The sequence below is a fragment of the Amphiprion ocellaris genome, chromosome 17 (assembly GCF_022539595.1).
Source record: "Amphiprion ocellaris isolate individual 3 ecotype Okinawa chromosome 17, ASM2253959v1, whole genome shotgun sequence".
In the NCBI taxonomy this organism is placed as follows: Eukaryota; Metazoa; Chordata; class Actinopteri; family Pomacentridae; genus Amphiprion; species Amphiprion ocellaris.
The window spans coordinates 24,427,262-24,450,835 of NC_072782.1; the positions used below are offsets into that span (position 1 = coordinate 24,427,262).

The window sequence follows — 23,574 nt, forward strand, 5'->3', positions numbered from 1 at the left end:
TCCACAATAAGAGCCTGCGATCTCCAAGACCGAAGCAGGTGCGCCTTCTTATTCACCTCCTGGATCATTGCAACATACCCATTCACAGTACACATTACTTGCCAAATTTTGCTCCTGTAAGTTCTTCTTTTTCCTCCCCAAGGCAAAATTTAAGTTGAAGCATCACTTTTTTGATACAATGGAGGAGAATCGGTGCACATAGCAAGTGGTGCTTGACATTCTGACAAAACACGATTTCCAGCAAACATTTCAAATGTAGCAGGAGGCCGGGGAGTCACGTATCACTGCACGAGGTGACTTCTTTGAAGCAAATGGCCAGATTCAAATCAGAAACAGTTTTTGCTTTTTATGGATGCAGAATCTGGCATTTTGTTTGTGCCATGCATTTCTACTATATTGAAATCCATTAGATCTCAGTTCTTGTAATATTTATAAATTCAGAGAAGTGGAATCACTATTTATTCAGTTTTTATTTTATTTTAGGGGCTTATTTTTATAGCCCTTCTCTCTGGTCATCGACTGACTTCTAGAAGTGTTTTATCATGTAAACAGTACTTCCTGGCCTTAAAATGGTTTAGATGTGAGTCAAGAAGAGGAAAGTATGGGGTCATGCCACGAAGGAAATTTCTACATCACCAAAACACAAATCACATTATGTATATTTTTGGCCAACCAGATTTTGTCATATTTCCAGAAGATCTGTAATGTCTATGGGAGAACCAAATTTACTGATTGTTTTTGTGACAAAGATGCATATACTTCAATCATTCCGTTACAGAAAATTAAGAGCTGCAGGAGTCACTGGTAACTCAAGACTGCCATGATATACATGGTCTTCACAAGTGTATGTCAACTTTTGTTCATGACTGTACCTGCATTCTTTTGGATGCTTTCTATACTAACAGTTACTTAGGCCCAAGTGATTCATAGAATTTTAACTGTATTTACAGACTGTCCAGGCTGATGTTAATGACTGCATTATAACTACTGTTGATTATCATTGTTCTACCTCAAAAAATAGACAAAGTTGCAAAAACTAAATAGAAGAAGGAGGCATACATTATTAACAAGTGTTAAGTTACTGTTGCGGCTTGGTGATCTGATATTCTACACATGAGAAAATGTCATGCCCTCCACCTCTGGCTCCAGGTAATGGCAGGTTTCTACCTTCACCCTCCCTTCTTCTCTCTCCTCAGGTAAGAGTGTGTGCGTGGAGCTGCCGGGCAGGTGCTGCCAATGCAATCATCTGGAATTGGCGCGTGAGCAGGTGGGAGCAATCAAGCCAACTAACTCCTCTCCCATAAACACAGACTCTGCACACCGCTCGATGCCGGACCGTCGAACAGTCACAGTCAGTTCTGATTCCCTTCAGTCTAGGTTCTTTGCTTCGGCTCTGTGTTATTCCTTGCCTTTCAGTCTGGAATCCCTGCCTGCTCACACCTGGATCCCTCTGCTTCAAGCCTCAGCTGTCCGAACTTTTGTCTCTACTCTGGATCCACCTGCACCCTCCTCCCTTGTCCATCAGGATCATTTACCACGCTGGTTGAGACAACATCTGCAGCACCTGACCACACTGCCAAGTTGCACGCCACATACCACCATTCCCTTGATACGGCCTCATGTATCCCCTCTCTCTACTTTCTGTGGCAGCTAAGTTCTTCGCTTAATCTCCGAGCCAGCCTTGGTATTGCTTTCCTGTTTTGTCTGGTTAACTCTAGCTTGTTGTTTAGCCTTTCCGTTTTTTTTTTTTTTTTATCTTGTTTGCTGTAGTTTTGCTTTCCTGCCTAAGCCTTACTTTACATGGGTTAGTTAATTCTCTGTACATTTTGCATAGACTTTGGAGGCTGCAATTCTGCCTGCCCTCTAGAGAGCTCATTATTCTGAGTCAGTTCCATTACACATTCTGTTCCGTGTCCTTAGGGGCATTTCCTGTTGTAGGCCTTACACTTCAGTTGGAGTTCTTGTTCTATCCTGCTTTTGTATTGTAAATAAATGTTGTATTATTTGCCATATGCCTGTTGTCGTGTCTCTAACCCTGCACGGGAGTCTCAGTCAGTGGATTCGTTACAGTATGGTCCAGCCATGATGAGCTCAGCGGGTAATGAGACTGCCGCCGAGGCTACGGCTGTTAGCATGTCTGTCCAACAAACTATTGCTAATCAAGGAGCAGTCTTAAATCAGCATAAATAGTCTCTCCATAGCCTCATTGAAAGTACTCATGCACTACATAAGCAAGTGTCTCAACTCACGAGTAAAGTTGGCCAGTTAACCTCTCAGGCTGAACCACCCACTAGCCCAGTGCAGGCTCACACAGTGGGAGTGCATGTTTCTGCTAATGCTAGCTCACTAGTTTCACTACCAGCTCGGGAACCACATGTGCCTGTAGCAGGGATTTTGGGTCTTGTCAATCCTTCCTGACTCAGGTATCTGTAGTTTTTGATTTACAGTCCCACTAGTATGCTTCAGACAGGGCACGCATAGCCTATGTAATTAGTTTATTGTCTGGTTAAGTGAGAGAGTGGGGAACAGCTGTGTGGGAATGCCAGGGTGGAGTCTGCAACTCTCATGTGGCCTTTGTTTCAGAGATGAAGAAAACCTTTAACCACCCTGTGCGGAGAAGAGATGCCACCCCTAACTCCATCAGGGATCATGGAGCGTATTGGAGTACACAGTGGAATTACGCATGGTGGCCGCAGAGACTGGTTGGAAAGACGAGGCTCTACGGGGTGTATTCTACAAAGGTCTACAGGAGACCTTGGAGGACGAGTTGGCTGTCAGGGACGAGACAATATCCTTGGATCAGAGCATAGCCTTGGCTGTAAAGTTGGACAACCGCCTGCGGGAACGCAGGCGAGAGAAGTCTTTGCACATCGTCGGGGCCTTCCAGACCAATTGCCCTTCCACGTCCCACTTCGCAAATTCCAGCAGTCCCAGAACCAGATCCCATGCAGTTAGGATGAGCCCAATTGACTCCCCAGGAGAGTTTATACTGTGGCAAACCCGGCCACTTCATCGCTGCCTGTCTCTGCCGCCCAGCAAAAGAACGGGCTCACCCGCACAGATTCAAACTCATTGATGACAATATTATGCGAACAACTTAAGTTCTTCAGAAGCTCACTGGCATTGTTGATTGTCACATTGACGATAACATAGCACTCTGCACTGTAAACACAGGATTTGTTTCTAATGACATTTTTTAGTGGTTATTATTTATTATTTTGTGTTTTGTGAGAAATCGTCCGAATTACTAAATAACTCTAGTTGTGAGTACTATCTGGCTAAAATGCGCAGTGCAATAGTCATGTTAAGCAGGGATAACGCCAATGTTCAGTTTCTCTCAGGGAGGAGAGGGGAAGGTTTGTACACTGTGAATGCATCATTGTGAGGAGCCCGCTCACCTCCGCTGCTGCGCGCGAAAGCTGTATTTTTGAGTGCAAATATATATAAATATATATATATATATAAATATATATGTGTGTGTGTGTGTGTGTGTGTGTGTGTGTGTGTGTGTGTGTGTGTGTGTGTGTGTGTGTGTGTTTGCTGGGCCCTAATGGCGGCAATTTAGGCTGTTCAGGCTTTATATATAGCAGTGTTTCTATAGCGGTTCTATATTTTTGGCTACTTCAAATCTAACTGTTTGTGTCTTCAGAAAATCTTGCCAGTTTCATGTGCTTAAAGGTTCTCTCTCTGTAACGCAAATTTAAAATTCATTGATCAATTACCTTGTACATTAAGGCAAGTCCCTGTCGGTGTTGGGTGTGTCTCGCGACTTCTTTGAATGAGCACTTAAGTCACTGGTGCCACCAGTGGCATTCAGACGACCCCGGGCGCCTTGTGTGGCACGTTGGCTATTCTCCGCCAATGACATCACCGAGACAGACTCAGTGTCAGACAGAACAGTGTTGCTCCAGTCATTACTCCAGCTGCAGAGACAGGGAGGGTGTCATTTACACGGGGACAGGTTTCAGACAAGCTTCTAGACCATGACATAAATGTTATTGGTTGTTCCAGTTTGATCACAGTCTGCATGAATTCAAAGTATGTTTTAAATACTAATTTATGTGATATCAAATGTAGCTCAAGTTGCAAGCACTGATAATGTTTGACTAATCAGGACTTGACTGACAAAATGTAGTTAGTAGAGTCACTGAAAGTGTGTAAGCCTGCTGTTTATCATTTTTGTTCATTGCTGGAAGGGACAGAACCATTGGAGAAAAGAATATACTAAGTTTCCATGTTGGCTGCTGCAGTTTTTTTCAGCAACAAACTGAATTTTGTTGTGAAAAAAATAAGATCAACACCTTTCTCATAACAACAATTGCATGTAATTTGCTAAGTCAAAGCAAATTTCTCATTTGCCATGTAATCCAGCTCACAAAAACAATAAAATGCCAATGTTGTCTATAAGAATCTGAAAACTTTATTGAGTCTCATAGGGGAAGCTCTTTAGTTAGAGTCACGTGCATGTAATGAAAGAGAGGAATGATAATAATAACAATAATAATAAAGCCTAAAAAGTAATATTAATACCAGTCATCATCAACAACATCATCATAGTCTAGTTTAAATAATTTAATAAAGACCATGCATGATGGATTGTGGGGCCAGAGTTAGTAGATGTAAATTCATTTATATCTGCAGTCCCTGCAGGATGATGTTAAAAGCAGTACAGTATAGTCCAGACAATACAATGCAAACCAGTAATAGCAATATAGTCAAAATAAGTTATAAGCAGTGCATCGCATATTAATAATCATCATACTTAATATACCTTTAATAGTCTCCACATTGAAACCAGTTGGTTCCAAAAAAAAGGTATAGATCAGTGATTACATGATTGGTTTCTTAATCCAAGTTCTAAATCTTGGTTTAAAAACACTGATGTTTATGCGTTATGCAATAAAACACATTAAATGAACAAAAAAGTCAAAATATTCAAAAGTAATGTGCAGGGTAGAATTCACACAGCTTTGTCATCTTCAAGTTTTCTCTCTTCTTCTATCAACGTGTCTTGTGTTTAAACTAACTTACAATCCTCGTGACTATGGCAATCAACAACAATCCTGTATCCTCGTTATATAGAGGATGCAGAGATACAAGATCCTGTGTCTTTGCATTGACAATGCCTCAGTGACAGTGACTATTAAGAACACGTACCCTCATTTGCACTGTTTTTGAGCTCAACTAACAACAACATATGTCATCTCATAGCACTTAGTATATTAAGATAAAGACTGTTACAAGGTGCCGTTATGTTTTCACCACTAGATCTCAGGAAAGCTTATCTTGTTTTGAACAGAGAAGAAGACAAGTGAAAGGCTGCTACAGCTAGTGGCTACTATGAATACTTGGTCATTCCTTTTGGTCTCTCTAATTCTGCGTCTTTCAGTCCCTGATCAATGCTGTGCTGTGTTTTTTTGTATCTAGTCAATATCCTCATGTTCTCTAACAACTGGAAGGATGCAGCAGTTCCCCAATGGCTGTTGGAGAACCAACTGTTTGTCCAAGCAGAGAAGTTTAAATTCCACCAGCAATCCATCATTTTCTTGGGGTTCTTCAGGACCCTTGAAAGCTTTCAAATGGATCCTGCCAAAATTAGTGCTGTCTATGGCCACCGTGTCCCCTCGGACCACAAACAATTTCAGAGGTTGTCATGTTTTGACCACTTTAACAAACCCTGCGAGCTCTTCAGTAAAATACAACTGTATTTTCTCTTTACTCTTTCAGGTTTCTAAAGACATTTGATCTCTCATCCAAGAGGCTTCTTCAGTTCTAATCTGGGGGATGTTTCTTGGAACGACAGCTCTGTGGCAGCCCCTACTCTTGCCTTCAGTTCTCCTAGCGCCAAGTTCCTGTGGACCCTCTTGACATCTACCAGTACTATTTAAGTCATCATGATAGCGACAGAGTTTTACTGAGTATATCATTCTATTTGCCTATGTACTTTTGAAAGTGTGAAGCTTTTGCATACACTGTAATGCATAGGAATATACACAATACACACAACAAAGTCGCCGTCCAACGCATTATTAAAACCTGGAAGGATAGAGGTGAACCATCATCTTCGAGGAGCAAATGTGGTCGGAACAAACTCTTAGAGGATTGTAGGAATTCCACAGTAGAACTCACAGCTATGTTCAATAGTGAAAGTAAGAGAATTTCCACATGCACAATGTGAAGGGAACACAAAGGATTGGGACTAAACAGTTGTGTAGCTCTAAGAAAACCACTGACCAGTGAGGCTAATCCGAAAAAAAAGGCTTCAGTTTGCTAGGTAGCATAAAGATTGGACTCTGGAGCAATGGAAGAAGGTCGTCCAGATTTACCCTGTTCAAAAGTGATGGGTGCATCAGGGTAAGAAGAGAGATGAATGAAGTGATGCACTCATCATGGCTAGCGCCTAAAAGCCTCTAGGGGTTAGGGTTATGATCTGGGGTTGGTCAGGTTCAGCAACGATATGTTCCCAAAGAATGAGGTCAGCTGACTACCTGAATATGCTGAATGACCAGGTCTTTCAATCAATGGAGTTCTTCTTCCCTGATAAGCATGGACATGTTCAAAGATAACGATGCCAGGGATCATGGAGCTCACATTGTGAATGAGTGGATCAGGGAGCATGAGACATTATTTTCACACATGGATTGTCCTCTACAGAGTCCAGACCTCAGCCCCATTGAGAATCTTTGCGATGTGCTGGAGAAGACTTTGGGCAGCGGTCTGACTCTCCCATCATCAATATAAGATCTTGGTAGAAAATTGTTGCAACTCTAGACAGAAATAAATGCTGTGACATTACAGAAGCTTATCGAAATGATATCACAGCGAATGAGTGCCATACTCAAAGCTAAAGGCAGTACAAAAAAAATAGCGTGCAACTTTTTCTTTGGCCAAGCAGTGTATATTATATGTACAGACCATTTGCCCAGTTACAACATAAGTTTCAGACATATTTCTGTAACACATCAACTCTTATTTTGATAGTTTTGAAAGTTTGTTGCCAGTCCAAAAAAAGATCTAGAGAGTCGAGTCAGGGAAAGGGATTTTAGTAGTATATATCTGACTATATGACAAATTAATAATCCTTGTTATTTCCGTAGTGTATTCCTTGTAGCTCTCTCCATGTTGTATTTGAGTCTTGGTTAGCTTTTGGTCATGTCTCCTTGCTTTGCCATTAATCAGTTTCTCATGTCTTCCCCAGCAGAAAGGTAGCTCTGTGATGATGATTGTTAGTTTCATCAATTCAGTGTTTTTTGCTCACTTCTTCTTCTTTGATTTCAGTGTTTTGCTCCTTATTGTTAGCCTAACTTTGTTCACCCTCCTTTGCTCTCGTCTCTTAGTAATTTGTTAAGTTTGTTTTTGATCACTGTAGCTAGTAGTTCAATATGTTATTTTCACTTATTGTAAATAAACATACCTTTCACTGATTCTCTGATCTAATCTTCGTTAGTGTCTGTACCTGGATTCTCAGTAAAATCATGGCATTAACATGATTTTGACTATGTCTCCTTGTCTATCTAGATGGGTATAGGCATGGTGACGGGCATCGTCCACTCTGGCGCCCAGTTGGTTGGTGAACTGGTGGTGGTACAATGAAAGCTTGATCAATGGCCAGAGGGACCACTAAAAAGCTTCTTATTGAGTGAGGTCAATGCTACCAGTCTGTAGTTGTTGAGGGTCATCTTCCATACCGGACTGAGGCAAGATGTCTTCCAAAACACAGGGACCATTTCCAGATATAAAATGAGGTTTAAGAGGTGCTAGGAGGCACAGGCCTGTCACCTGAACTGAACACAATTCCTGTGTAGAGCAGTCCACAGTCTGAAAGTGGGGAGAGTCCTGCCCATCGTCAAGTGATTAAAGTCTCTGCAGATCTTGAAAAAAAAAAAACACTGCAGTGCAGAGTCTGGAATCTCATTTTGAGAGAGGCGGTTGCTTGGTTAGTAGATGGAGGAATGTAAGCATCAAAATGGCATGTGAAGATTCCCTGGGTATGTAGAGACATCTGTCTTGGGCTTAAACTCCCCTACATTTACTTACATATATGCACACATATAGTACCTCTATGCATATATAGATACATATACATTTTCTTTTTGTGTATACTATAAAATCTTGTTGCATTTCCATATGTGCAATATCCTTATTTATTGTGTCGATATCATTCATAACATCCGTTTCTAGTTATCAATAACCTTCATTCTAAGTGTCTTTTACTCTTTTTTAATTCTGTTTTTATGCGTGTAGTGCATCGTAGTTTCGTCCTGTGATCGCATCGGTGATGTTAATTACTAAAGGAAAATAAAGGAGTCAGAATTTGACTATAGTACAATCTTAATTTTGGTTAATCTGTGATATGATTTTGCCTACATAAACATAGCATAGATGAGCCAAAAGAAAGACTTTATGTATGTATAGATTTTTAGAAGCATCTATGACATATATCACCTCTAATGACACCATTTTCACTTGCTCTGCTATCACCTGGTGAATATGGTGGCCTCTCTCTCTCTGTCTGTCTCTCATAAACACACTCACGCAAACTCTATCTTTTTCCTAAATCCATCAAGGGCCTTAGTGGAATAGTCATATTCAAAGGCAATATTGTATTGCCAAAGCACTGCAATGATCTCTCTCTCTCTCTCTCTCTACATACATACATACATACATACATACATATATACATACATACATACATACATATTACTGTGGCCATGCCTTGTGAATATTTTGTGTTATTATAGAACTTAATTTCATATTCATTTGTCATGAATGCGTTTTTTGTTTGGTTTTTTTGGAAAGTACAGAAGACCGGGTGAAGACAGCAGCCTCACCAACAAGCTTGTTAACAAAGTGAAACTAAGGAGAGTTCTTCATACTAACTTCCTACTCAGCATATAATCCCCACTAAGCCTTATTCAATTTAGCAGTATAATCCTAGCTTCATCCACTATATTAGTAATGGCTGGAAAGCATCCTCCTTCTGTTTCCTCTTTTTATTTTTGTTATTGTTAAATTTTATTTGTCTTTTCATCAACAATACTGACAGAAGTCACAGTTGTCGTATCATAAAGTTATCTCGCCATTGTCAAAATGCAAACATTCAAAGCAAACTGGTAAAAGTCTAAGGCAAAGTCTGCAATGACATTTTAAGCCCGTCTTTGATCTTCTGATTCATAGCTCTGTTCTGCACGTTTGCTTTTAGAGAATCATTTATTCATCATATACCTCACCTTTGGCTCCTGCCACAGTAATGAAACACATCATAAGATTAAGCATTGCATCAGAGGAATAGGAAAAGATGCACACCTTTCTAATCTTCACTCACCATTTTCATCAAGCTTTTAGCAGCAGACACGAGCAAAGAAATCCAGATAAAAGAAAACAACTGGTACATCTTTTGAGCGCAGTATTCATGCATGTGATAATTCCTTCTTCTCATTACCAGAAACAACCAGGCTCACAGCATGATCTTCCAAAATGCCCACTTTGTTAAAACGGAGTAAATCCACTATCCTCCTAGGCTCTAGTGATTCAACTAGACGTCAACTGTTGGAGTGCAATCCCCCATTAATCACATTTCCCATTATCCAATAATTAAATCATTTATCTAGACATGCACATTTTCCTTATGTTTCTGAGCTGCCAACCTTCACTTCAACTTTACGTAGTGCATGCTTGGATAGATCTATCATAACCAAATAGGCATCACATAGACACATACACATATTTTTTAAAGAAATATGCACAAGTTTATGAGCAAATTCATGCAGTTTGCAGGTATTGATTTTCCAGTGGTAAATATATCTAACCGAAGCCATCTCTGTGCTAACAGTGTAAGGAAACATTACTAACAGGAACAAGGAAATAGTTTCAAACTAGTGCAATTACTTCAGTTTATTTCCATGTTGCCTGCACACTAATTTACCAAACAAGCACTAACCGATTTAAACTAAACCAGATTCCCCAAAGTGACCTTATAACTTTATTGTTTGTTCTTACCTTTGGCTGGAGATGTGGGTGAGCTCAGTAGGTTCATGTGCACATAAGGGGTATTTGCTTGTAGAGACGGTTGTATCTGTCTCCTCAGCTGCATGCTGCATAGTCATCCCATTACATTGCTAGAAAAAAGGACCAGAAATCAGAATGGCACTTGTCATAAATGTACAAATTTAAGTTTTGATGCCTTTTAGCTGCTACTTAGAATAGCATACATTGACAAGCTTCAGATCTTGAAGTGGCAAGTTAGAACTCTGACATCCTCTGGTAGAGCCTGCAAGGTTGGAGCCAATGTCTGCTTTGGTATTGTTGTTCCTCTTATTCTTCAGGCTCTGCCTCAGACGGTCACGTAATTTCTTCCTCTGCTTCCTGTTTTGTGAGGAAACAAACAGTTGTGAAGCATCTCAGATCACAACTGGACAACATATCTGGAAGGAGTGTCACATTTATCAAAAGATGATGAAATGAGATGAGATAAAAACTGTATTATTAACTAAAGGAATTCTTGTTATATAAATTTAACCCAAATTTCATTAAATGTTATTATGGCTTGACTGTAGTCATGGTAATTTGAATTTTTTTTTTTTTAAATATTGTGATCAGTACAACATACAGTTTGTAATATTGTTATAGTGTCCAAAAGCATTCCAAAATCCCCAAACTTTTCTCAGCTCATTTGGTTTGGCTAAGATGTCCTGCTATATGTGTGTGCAAAAACTTGTATATGCGTTAATCCAACTATTTTATATGGACATCTGCAGATTAGTGCCTGAATGTCTCACGGTTTTCTGCAACTAAATCACACTAAAAACGAAGTTCATTGTCATGCTTCTAATCAAATATGTAAGCATTTGGTTTCCTGTGCTTCTCTGAAATCTGTGCTTCTCAACTAAACTAAAAAAAATCCGTTCAAGTATTTAATCTTGTAAGTTTTAACTGTACACAGTTATTTTTCTTATCTTTCCAGTGGCAACTATCTTCATGTAAATATTTATTCACTTGCTCTCTTGCCGTGTTTTCTGTGGAACTGTGAAGCACTTAGTACTTTAATTACTGACCATTGATATTTTGAATCACAACCCAGCTCACAGTTGAGAAGATGTGGGGATTTGGGTTCACTTTTTTGGCACTATGTTATTTATTCAGAAGGAATACCTTTATGTTACGTAATAAACATAAAAAGTGACATTAATTACTTTGTTTTGCAGTAGGCAACCACACACATGAGTCCAACGACTAGGAGCGCAATGCAGATTCCTGTTATTGTTAAAATACGTTTCTGATACAGCTCCTCAGCTTCTGAAAAAGAGGACAACCATTCTTTAAAACGTCAGGTCCTAAACAACATAGTGAAATCATTCATCCATTATCTATATTATTAGAGCCAATTCCATCTAACTCAGGACAAAAGCAGGGGACACCCTGGACAGGTCACCAGTCTATCACAGGGTTACACATAGAGACGATCAATCACACACACATTCACACCTACAGACAATTCAGAATCACCAATTAACCTCAGCATGTTTTTGGACTGTGGGAGGAAGCTGGAGAACCCGGCGAGAACCCACACTGCACAGGGAGAACAAACAGGCCAACTCCACACAGAAAGATCACAGTGTAGGCTGTGAGACAACGGTGCAAACAACCGAGCCGCCACGCAGTCCTCACATACAAACATATACACCGATCAGGCATAGCATTATGACCACCTGCCTGAGATTGTGCTGGTCCCCTTTATGCTGCTAAAACTCCTCTGACCCAGTGGTTCATGAACACAGGACCTCTGTGAGTCCTGTGAGTTCCAGGATGGGACCTACCTAGATCAGGCTTATCCTGGCACATCCCACAGATGCTCAATAAGATTTGGATCTAGGGATTGTGGAACCTGGGGGAACACCTTAGCTCTGTTGTGTTCCCTGGGCCACTCCTGGGCAGTTTTTGTGGTGAGTTGGGGTTCATTGTCCTGCTGAGGGTGGAAACGGGCATCAATGACTGCTGTTGCCATGGGGGGCGGTGGGGTTGCTTGACCTGCAATGTTTAGGTGGGTGGTACATGTCAAACATCCACATGAATGTCAGGACTCAAGGTTTCCCAGCAGAATATTGTATTATAACAAGATCATTGATATTATTTACTTCACCTGTCAGTGGTCATAATGTTGTGGCTGATCGGTGGATGTAAATTCTGTTAAAAATAAACCCAAACAATAAGAAAATGTTTTTACATTTACAGCAACAATCCATTTGTTATATTACTATAATCTAACTGAGGGAGGGAGACTGTGTCCTGTATTTATCAAGCTCTCAAAATACCCAAACACAGTAAGTCTGAAAGTGATTAAATAAGCTACTTCCGCATAAATATTTTATTTCATTCAATACAACAGTTTTCAAATCAACAAATGCAGTGCCTTATTCTAGTTTATTGCAGGTGCAGTCGAATCAGTGAACAGTACACCTAGGCTTGTAAGTAACAGCCAGCAGAAATGTCAAAGATGTGTTCAGTCAATTTAGAAACAGTTTATCCTTAAGTCTAAATTCTATCAGATCCAAATGTAGTCCTGTTTAAAAAAAGACCTTGAACCTTGATCAATGACCTAAAACTCTCTCTCAAAAAAAGCATTTATATCTTCCAGTAGGTAAAACAGTGGAGTGGCATGTATTCTGAGGCAAACGGCACTAAGTTAAAGTCAAATGGGTCATCTTGTTAAACACTTTGATAATCACAAAACCTCTTCAAGACAAGCTCACATTCATTGGCCTGATTCCTTTCACTTTTCCTTGTTTCTAGATGGTTTGTTTCCAGATCTTTGTTTCTGTCTGAGGAGCATTAAGCATCAAGTCCACAGTTGTATATTTCAGTGAGTCATGTCTTTCTGTTGTTGAATAATTTAACCACATCAAATTTCAGTTTTACAAGCAAGTTTCAATCATCCATCTATTATCTATATATTGCTTAATTCTCATTAAGGTCGCGGGGGGCTGGAGTCTATCCCAGCTGACTTGGGGTGAACCAGTCTATCATAGGGCTACATATAGAGACAAACAATCACACTCACAATTTAGAATCAGCAATTAACATCAGCATGTTTTTGGACTGTGAGAGGAAGCCAGAGAATCTGGAGAAAACCACTGCATGCACAGGGAGAACATGCAAACTCCATGCAGAAAGATCCCAGGCCCAGGCCAGGACACGGTATCTTCCAGCTGGAAGGCAACAGTGCTAACCACTGAGCCACTATGCAGCCCAATTTCAATCATTCTTCACATTAATTCTCTGTAAGCCTTTCAGAAGTCATGTTTTCCAGCTACACACAAAGTTGTTGTTGTTTGTTTTATAATAACATATATGTGCATAACAAATCTTATTCACATATTGTTTACCAAGTTTTTTGGTTTTGTTTGTTAAATAAAACATTGTACATGTCTTGTGAATTTCACTTAAAAGAATGCCCCTAAGTCCTTTATGCAGAAACAAAACCTGCATAATGAAGGCTAGTCCTTGCGGTGAATCGCTGCATTGTTTAATACAGACAACTGCTTTTGCATTGCTAGCTGAGTTTGTTACATTTTGTGCTTCCTGTAACCACTTGAGATTTACAGAAGTAAATCATAAATCATCTGTGAAACGGGAGAAGTGTGACATGTCTTTTTTTTTTGTTTTATACAGCTGTGTACAATTTAGTCAAGCGCAAGAAAATAATTATTAACTGTAAACTAATTTACCAAGAGGCAAATTTTCATCTGAATGTAGAAATTACATACTTATTTTAGAACATTTTGAAAATTTGAGCAGATAAGATGTTCTGCCCTTAGTGTGAGAAGAGGCGAAACTATAAAGAGTTGATGCTGTTCTTGTTTCGGTGCTGAGCTGAAGGGATTTGAACATAAAGCAACAGAAATGTACAACATCTCTGTCTTTCACATGTACCCAAATAAATGGCACTTGTGATATTTGCTACAGTTCTGACAGGAACCAGTAAGAGTTTATATATATACAAATATATATATATATATATATATATATATATATATATATATATATATATATATATATATATATATATATATATATACATATATATATATACATATATATATATATATATATATATATATATATATATATATATATATATATATATATATATATATATATATATATATATGTATATTTTACCATATTTGCTTCTCTTCATTGGCTCCCTGCAAAATCCAGGATAGAACTTCAAATCCTGCTTCGAACATTTAAAACTCTCAGTGACCAAGCTCCATCTCATCTCAAAAACCTTATTGGACCAAATCATCCTAACAGAGCCCTTCACTCTCAGACTGCAGGTTTACTTGTGGTTCCCAGAGTTTCCAGAAGTAGAAAGGGAGGCAGAACCTTCAGTTATCAGCTCCTGTTGTGGAATCGGCTCCCAGTTTGGGTTCAGGAGGCAGACATCCTCTCTACTTTTAAGATTAAAACTTTTCTATCTGATAAAGCTTATAGCCAGGGCTGCTCAGGATCATCTGAGCTGCTCCTTAGTTATGCTGCTATGGGTTTAGATTGCTGGGGAAATCCCATGATGCACTGGACTCCTCTCCTCTATTCTCCTCTCTTTTTTCCGTACAGTTACATACCGCCATTAAACATCACTAACTCTGTGTTTCCCTTGAGGTCCTGTGTTTGTTCTCTCTGCTGGTGTCATGTTTACATGTCTCTGATTTGCAGTCTCTGGCCTCACCAACCTCCAAAATGTTCCTTGTTCTGTTTGTATTGTTTATTCTCCATCTGCTATCCCCACCCACCTCATCCCCACTCCCACCCCAGCCGGTGGAGGCAGATGGTCGCCTTCCCTGAGGGTCTGTCGGATCCCCCCGAGTTTGTGTTGTGAATTGGCACTATATGTGTTGTGAACTGGTGCTGTATGAATCAAACTGAACTGAACTGAAAACAAAACCACGAAATGTCAGTGTCTGATCCAAAACACACTTGGAAACATGTAAAAGTGACTATTTAAGCATGAAGCAATTGACTTGCAACCATTTTAGTTTGTATAAGTTTGCTAAAATGTTGCCATCTAGTTACAGAATTTGAGTTAGGAATAAGCACACAGGGAACTGCTGGCAGTGTATTTATTGTTGCCCTGAGGAGCATCATTCCAGCCGCAATGATTTGACTGTGATCTAAAAAATACTCGAACTCTCACCCTTCTAGACAATTCATTCTGACTGGTTAGTTTGAGTGTTTCTACATCTGTTCATCTCAATGCACAACAATCTCTGGAGTTGAGAATGGTGCAAGATCAAAAATCAATGAGCAACATTTGTCAGGTGGTTGACAAAGCCGCTGTAGTAAATCAGATAACCACTCTTATCTGCCGATAGGTATCTCAGACTGAACAGCATGTCAGATAAAGCCAAAGATGGTTGACTTGGCAAAATTTAAGTGCACAGAAGACAGCCCAAGGCCCAGGATTAGGTATTAAAAATCACAAGGCTCAGGCAGTGTCAAAAAACATTTAAAAAATTGGGTCAGTTATCACTAGTAATTCACAAGGAGAGAGGGCTGGAACTCTTGACTTAAGGTAGAGAGACAAACCAAAACTAGGTAAAAGGGAACACAGACTAATTACACATGGGGTGTTTTCCAGTACTCATACAACCATTCTGTATTGTACTGCAGTAAAAGATTTATTATCTCCCAATTCAAAGTCTGTTAAACCCAGCATGTCAAAAGTACCAGGATTCCCTAGTATATCCATCTACATCATGAAACTTGCAAGTCTGCTTGCTTTTCTGGCCGTTCTAACCCACAATCCTCTTCACAGCGTGGTTAGATGAATACAATGATCAAACCTAAAATCACAATATTGTGACAAAGTAGTATGTCCAACTGTATGCATACCACATGCAACAGTATGTACCATGTAAGGGCCTGTATTACATACTAAAGGAAAAAGATAAAGTATGCAATTTGGAGTGCAGAGACAAAGAGGGCAGATTAAACTAGTTAGGACACTGCAGGAGTTTCAGAGGCACACAGCACAGCAAAACATTAAGTGGAGAAATATGCAATTAGACAAGAGGTGAGTATTTCAACAAAACATCTGAATGCTGTTGAACAGTTTGGGGATGTGATAATGAAGTGCTCAGTTTGTTTAGAAAAGTCATGTATAGTATACTGCCAGTAAAACATTATAACAATATCACATTCAGCTGTTCATCAAACATACTCCGGTCCGAGAAGAAGATAGAAGAAGAAATAGACATACTGTAAAAGCTGGCCATTACATAGTTTTGGCAGCGATCACCAGTAAATTCATTTGGACACCTGGGTAGGAAACACAAGAAACAGACGAGAGAGAGGGAGTTAGTTTATACAGGAGCTGTGCAAAGCCCACAACAGTCATCACTGGTGTTAGGAGGGAGGGCCAGCAATACCAATATGTCTAGCTCTAATCTGTGAGTTCAATTAATAATATCATATCCACCCTCATACATAAGTTAGTTGGTCATATAATTTCTGAATTAGAAACAATGATCCTTGTTGCTACTAACAGTTATGGTTTACGCAAGTCTGAATACTCTCTTTGCAGCAGACTGAAATTTGCATGTACGTACGTGGCCACTTCGGAAAAGTACTTTGCCTGTAATGTAATCCTATATATGTGGTATCATAACCACACAATAAAATCAACATATGGGCCCCTGGCATGACAGTCATACAACATGTCAAACAAAAAAAAAAGACTTGAGGGCTTGAAACTTGGGGATCATTGCTGCATCAGCAACCACATGGTTGTTAGTCTAACACTGGACCACTGAAATATAGTTTTGATGTGACAGGAATGTTCTCATATGTTTTGGTTTCTGAGAGGATGTGGATGAAGCTGAATGGAAATAAAAGTAGGTGATATGTCTTACCTCCAGATAAGACACAGCACCTATACCTCAGGTGACCGTTCTGAACAACATGGATGGGTTATGATGAGATGTAAAGTACATGCAAAAATCAGTGCACTACTGAGCAAAGGAGTGTTTGAGTCTTTAGACCCTGTTTCACTTTGCTTAACTTGAGCTTACAAGAATAGAGTTACGCCTTAGCAAGGTAAACATGGACTCCCAACTATTTTTTGGAGAAAACATGAGAGGGTGAAACACCAGCAATGACATGTGGGACTGAATACAGTTGTGTTCACATACGTTTTGGGTCTGAGACTTTCTTAAGCACAGCTTGTTCACATCGGTGCCCAGTGAATCCCCGTAAGCACCTGGTTGGTGGGTAGAAAGGAAAAGAGAGACACAGCACCTACTTGTTACACACAAGACATGACCACATATGAGGCATGAAAAATGAAAAGGGATGCTGGTTGCTGACTATGCGATTCAGCAGTCAGATAGTAATGGACTACATCATAGTGTTTCCCAGCACCTCAACACTGTATGACAAAATGCAACAGTTCAACTGACTTACTTTCTTTTTACAGATGGGTTACGTGCTCCAGCCAAGTGCCCTCTGTCACAGAATGAACCTTGAGTAAAGGCATAACATTTAAGGTCTTTGCTAACTTGCTCAGCCATGATTCTGATTGTTGGTGTGCAATCACTCTGCACCATTTCTTTTATCATCTTGATGTTGGCATCAGCTCATTTTGCTGTGGGATATCCTGGTTTTGAGTCATCCTTCACGAGCTCCTGCTCCATTCTGAACCTCTCATGCCACTCATAGAAACATGTACAGGACATTGTTTGCTCCCTGCACACATCTTGCATCATGGCAGGATTTCTGCTGGAGTTTTTCCGAAGTTAACCAAGAACCTAATTCTGTGACAGAGGGTACTTGGGTGGAGCTAGAAACCCATATATGAAAACTAATAGATCAGTTGAAGTGTTGCTTTTCTCATACAGTGTTGAGAAGTTGGGTAACACTATGATGTGCTTCATTACTGTGTGGTTGCTGAATTGTATGATCAACAATCAATGCCCTTTTTCGTTTCTTTCCCGCACCTCATATGCACAAACACAGAGACATCCAGTGTGTAGTCACAAAACATGTCATGATCCAGGATACAACTGTATTGTTCTATTACTTGTTTCTATTCTTTCCATTTTGCAAAGTATAGGCGCAATAGCTCTTGCATTAGCATTGAGCTCTGGCACTAAAATTTAACCTTAAGTTGCAGAAATGTCCAGTAAAATGTAAATCCCAAAAATATTGGGCTTGACATTGTAAACATGCAAATTTTAATGATTAGAAATTCAACTTTAAATCCCTTATTTTTTTCTTTTACATTTCAAATTAGGCTTTGCGGCTGGAAACATGAAAAATTGTTTAGGGCTTACAGTTTTAAGACAGCCAAAAGAACATACATAGTAAAATAACTGCATCTCACGAATGCTACTCACGAATTAGCTACTGATTACCCAGACAAACCATGATTCCTGGACTGCATTGTTTGGCTAAAACCCATACTAAATCACTATTTTATGATCATGAAGTCATGGGTCATAGTCCCTCCCATCAGTGAAACCACAACATGCTCTTGTGTCGTTGCCACACCTTTCTCTTTGCCTCTGTCTGCTATTTTTTGTTTTAATCTGTCTGTTGACATATAAAACCCTTCCACAAAACCTACCTATTGAACAATTACTGCCTCTTCTTTCTTTACAATCTAATATATATGAAAAATGTTACAATGAAATGCTCTCCCTTGGCTCAGTGATGACACTTGGGCGTTAAAGTGACCATACAGGAAGCTTGAACTCAAATAGAAATCAGCAAAGTCTTTTACAACATTCTAAAAGAGCAGAATAAGAAAAGAGAGATATGTAAGATTAGCTTATTTTTTTAAATAATTTTATAATATTGTTAAACTGTCTAAAAATAACCATAATCCGAACATTTCATTTATCAGTATCAGCAATGTTCTGAATGTTTCATGCAATTCATATGTTGAATGGTTTTCAAGTATGGCACAGGAGGTGTTCCAAAAATATGACGACAATGCATTTAGCTACTGAAGGTAAATAAGGGACTGGTTGTGGAAATGGAGAGGTTTGCAGCATTTCCTAGCAGGCCTTAAGCATTAAACCCTCACAAATGTATTTGATGTCTCCTGGTAAGTGGTGAGTGTCAGAGGCTGCAGGAGATCACACTGGTATAAACTGGAATGAGACAGCATTTTGCAACATAAAATGTTCCCTTGAAAACATCACAATGAGTTTCATACTGTAGTAGCTTGGGCATGTTGTATTTTCTGTTTTTTTCTTTCTTCACAGCCAAGGTACTACAGATAAGCATGTTTGGAATTTATCAGCATGTTAGCACAGGACAAACAACTACCTGCAGTACTGATGAAGAATCACCCATGAGCTATGAGCTTATACTTACATGTACATTTGAACAACAAAATATTGTTTTCGCCATATTTTTATTTAAATTAATTTATGGTACCTCTGTTTTCTCACTATGAGGCTTTGGTGTAATAAGTAAAAACTGTGTCTCCCAGTTGTAGGTCTGCTAGTAGCACTCCCTGTAAAGTAATTATTTAAAATATTTTCAGTGACTTTCCACAAAAGGCATTTTCTGCTGGCACAAACTTAACACAAAGAAGCTATCATAAATCACAGCAGTAACTACACTGTAACATATTCATCCAGGTGAAATCTTAAACCAACCTTGAGTGCATATCATACCTGCAGAGAAACTTTGTACTGCCTGGCATAATTTCAAGGGTGAAGCACTCCCCTCCGTTAACACAGTAGTTCCTCTGGCTGTCACTGCAGCGTGTCACATGACTGGAAGTCTTGACTGCAGTGGAGGTGCTGGTGGTAGCTGTTGAGGGACACTTGTAATTAGTGTAGCAAGAAAACAACACAGGAAAACAGGTTACACTGAGTTTGTAAAAACTCAGTGTAACCTAAAAACTGCTCGTCTGTCTGTTTGCAAACTAGGAATCCGATCTTATGGAGTTGCTATACTATCTCTTTGAATGTGGAAGCATTATTTCTTTATTTTACATTCAAATTTTGTAATTCTTTCCTTAAAATCTCTCGCAAATGCTTCCTGCTCAGGTACAGATCTACTTTGCTTCTTTTTCAAACTGTTCACACTCAGCTATACTGCAGCACAAATGTTATGTGCTTCAATTTGAATGTATCTTCTCTCACTCACACTACTTCTGTTTCCTTGTGAAACTTCTGCTCTCAGATCTATGCAAAAGAAAGCTATCAAAAGTTCCCAACTGAGACAATGCCAGCTCTGCAATTACCAATGCCTTTATGGGCAATTATTTTGTAGCTGGGTTGATCCATTATCACCCATAGCTTATCATGTTTACTTAACTTATTGTTTTACCCCTGGCTGAGGTTAACACACTTCTCAGTGGTAAGGCACCAGGTATGAGTGAGAGTTGCTCTGAGATGATGAAGGCTTTAGAGAATGTTGGGTTGTCTTGGCTGACATGTCTCTTCAGTGTCATGTGGAGGTTGGGGACAGTGCCTCTGGAGTTTCACACTGGGTTTGTGTTTCCCATTTTCAAAAAGAGGGACATGCTTTCATTATCAGGGTACTAGACTGCTCAGCTTCACCAGGAAAGTTTATTTCAGGGCGCTAGAAAAGAAGCCCAATGGATAATTGAACCTCAGATTTAGGAGGAATGCGTGTTTCCTGCTATAGCCATGGAACCGTGGACCAGATCTTTATTCTCATGGATCTGCAGAAGGGGTAATGGGTTGACCATTCAGTGAACATCTGTTTTGTGGATAAGAATGGACCTTTAGCTGTCTCCTCTGAGGAATACCGTGGAGGGTACTGCAGGAGTATGGAGTACTAGAGTCATTACTATGAGTTCTACAACAAAAGTAAGGGGTGTGCTTGTGTTCTTGGAACAAGATCAAACACTTTTCTAGTGGGTGTTGGACTGCCCCAAGGTTGCCCCGTGTCTCTGATCTTGTTTGTGCTATTCCTTAAAAGCTGTGGTGAGGAGGTTGCCTACTTTGGTAACTTTAGAATTTATATTTACTCTTTGATGATGTGGTTCTGTTGGCTTTATCATGCCATAATCTACAGAATTATTATATTTGAATAATATTTAATATTTTATATTTGATGCTGTTGTGGAAACTAAAAATATTGTTTTAGTTTAGTGCATGTACAGAAACATGGTTAAATAAGAACAGTGATGACATTGATAGCTTCGCCTTCCACTTAAGACTTGACTGAGACACTGAGCACATCGTAAAGTAACACGGCGGTGGAGTGTGTCTCTATGTAAATACATGTTGATGGTCAATGGTCGTTGTCAGCGAGGAGCTGTGCAACATTGACATCAAACTTCTGGCTGTCTCCTTCCACCCCTTGTATCTTCTCAGAGAATTCCCTCAGCTTTTTTTCATCCTAGTTTACATTCATCCCAAGGCAAACGCTACAGCAGCATCTGAATACACAAAGACCAGTAAATAGAATCAAACTCATATCTCCAGACCTTCCCAAATTCATCTTGGGAGACTTCAACCACTGCTCAGCTGAAGGATTTTCAACAATATATCATCTGCACCACCTCCTTAGGGAAGACTCTGGATAAATGTTATGGATATGTTCCAGATGGCTCTACTGATCACCACACCATCCTGCTGGCACTACCCTACACCCCAGCAATAGTATGAATGACAGAGAAAGATGTCAAAAACATCAAGCAGTGGACAAATAACAGCATTGAAACTCTGCAAGCATGCATCAGATCTGCAGACTGAGACAACTTCCTGTCACCCTCCTGCAACATCAGTGAGCAAGTGGACACAGTGTCCTCACACATTTCCTTCTGTGTGGTCAATATTCCCACTAAAAAAATAACTGCATTAATCTGCCATAACAACCTAAATCTGGATAACTAAAGAACTCACAGGAATTCTCAACAAAAAGAAAAGAATATTCGACATTGGCACTGAATTTGACAAAAGGAGGTTAATCGGGAGGTAAAACATGCCATAAAAATGCCAAGCTGAAATTTAAGAGCAATGTTGTAGGAGGAAAAATTCACTTGATGGAGTCTCCATTCAGCTTGGCAGGAGATTAAAAACATGGCTGCTGTCAACATCGCTCCCACCATTCAAAGGACCATCAAGGTGGCTAGTAGCAGCCCAGCATTTCTCCCCAATGATCTCAACTCCTATTTTTCCAGATTTGAGACAGACAACATCAACCAAATAGATGCAATCATCTCCTCCTTCATGCCTGTGGGAGCAGAACTCATCTTCAAGACGGGTGAAAGGCCTCAAGAGGACCAAGGAGAACACAGCACCTGGTCCAGACAACACCAGTGGTTGTGTCCTGCGGTACTGTGCAGAGCAGCTGGGAGGCATGTCTCAGCTCCTGTTTGAAAGATCTATGGACAGCAGCATAGTTCCCCACAGCAATGGAACCACTTCACAGTGGTCCCCAGTCCGAAAAGAACTCTATCGAGACTTTGAACAACCGCAGACCTGTGGCTCTTACCTCTCTTGTGATGAAAACTATGGAGAGGGTCATAGAGACACACATCCTCACGGTGACTAACCCACTGATGGACCCTTTCTTTCACTTGTACCACTTCCTCTCAGGGCTACATATTCTCACCTTTGCTATTCATCGTCTATAAGGATGACTGCAGGTCGACCCATCCAGATTTGTCAATTGGTTAAGGACACAGATGACACGGTTTTCCTATCCCTGCTGTTTTTGGACATGTTACCATACAATAACCTTCAACTACAGAGACACTGCATAGCAAATGATATGGTTATTATATGGTCGAGGAAGTTCTGGCAAACTGTTCAACATTTCAGGAAGAGGAGGCAGGGCTTTGCTCAGGCTGTGTACAGTTGGGGTGGAGAACTGCTGACTCATATTGGGGACATGGTTGAGCAGTGGAAAGAGCACTTCGAGGAAGTCCTCAATCCAGTAAACTCGTCCTCTGTGGAAGAGGCAGAGCCTGAAGACCCGGGGGAATCTTCGTCCATATCTGTGGCAGAGGTTGCCGAGGTAGTTAAGAAGCTCCTCTGTGGCAATGTGCCAGGTGTGGACAAGATTCGCCCTGAGATGCTGAAGGCTCTGGACCTTGTTGGACTGTCTTGGCTGACACGGCTCTACAATATCGTATGGGCATCCACCAGTCCCTTGTCTCAGATCCTATTTGTGTATGGACAGGATCTCGAGGTGTAGCCGGGGTGAGGAGGGTTTCTGGTTTGGGGACCTCAGGATTGCATTTCTACTTTTTGCAGATGATGTGGTTCTGTTGGCTTCATCAGACTGTGACCTTCAGCACACACTGGAATGGTTTGCAGCCAAGTGTGAACCGGCGGGGATGCGGATCAGCACCTCCAAGTCCGAGGCCATGGTTCTCTGCGGGAAACTGGTGGATTGCTCCCTCTGGGTTAGGGGGGAGTTGCTTCCCCAAGCAAAGGAGTTTAAGTATCTTGGGATTTTGTTCAGGAGTTATGGGAAAATGGAGATATATGGACAGGCGGATTGGTGCAGCATCAGCAGTAATGCAGGTGTTGTACCGAGCCATCGTGGTAAAGAGGGAACTGAGCCGCAAGGCGAAGCTCT

The 23,574-nt window shown here is 40.2% G+C and overlaps 1 protein-coding gene across 3 annotated transcripts in view; it reads right to left on the reverse strand.

Moving 5' to 3' along the window:
* The window catches only part of nrg1 (neuregulin 1), a 38,357-nt gene that overhangs the window by 8,597 nt on the left and 6,186 nt on the right, over positions 1–23,574 (reverse strand). The window contains exons 3-8 of one of the 3 annotated variants that reach the window (XM_023286306.3): positions 19,683–19,821; positions 16,259–16,317; positions 11,193–11,295; positions 10,212–10,365; positions 10,000–10,118; positions 3,723–3,923 (exon numbers count right to left, since the gene is read on the reverse strand). In XM_023286306.3, the coding sequence (XP_023142074.2) occupies positions 3,731–3,923; positions 10,000–10,118; positions 10,212–10,365; positions 11,193–11,295; positions 16,259–16,317; positions 19,683–19,821 (767 nt within the window). In that variant the 3' untranslated portion in view covers positions 3,723–3,730. The remainder of the gene's footprint in view (positions 1–3,722; positions 3,924–9,999; positions 10,119–10,211; positions 10,366–11,192; positions 11,296–16,258; positions 16,318–19,682; positions 19,822–23,574) is intronic. The other 2 variants (XM_035955471.2, XM_023286305.3) reach the window with 2 other exon arrangements.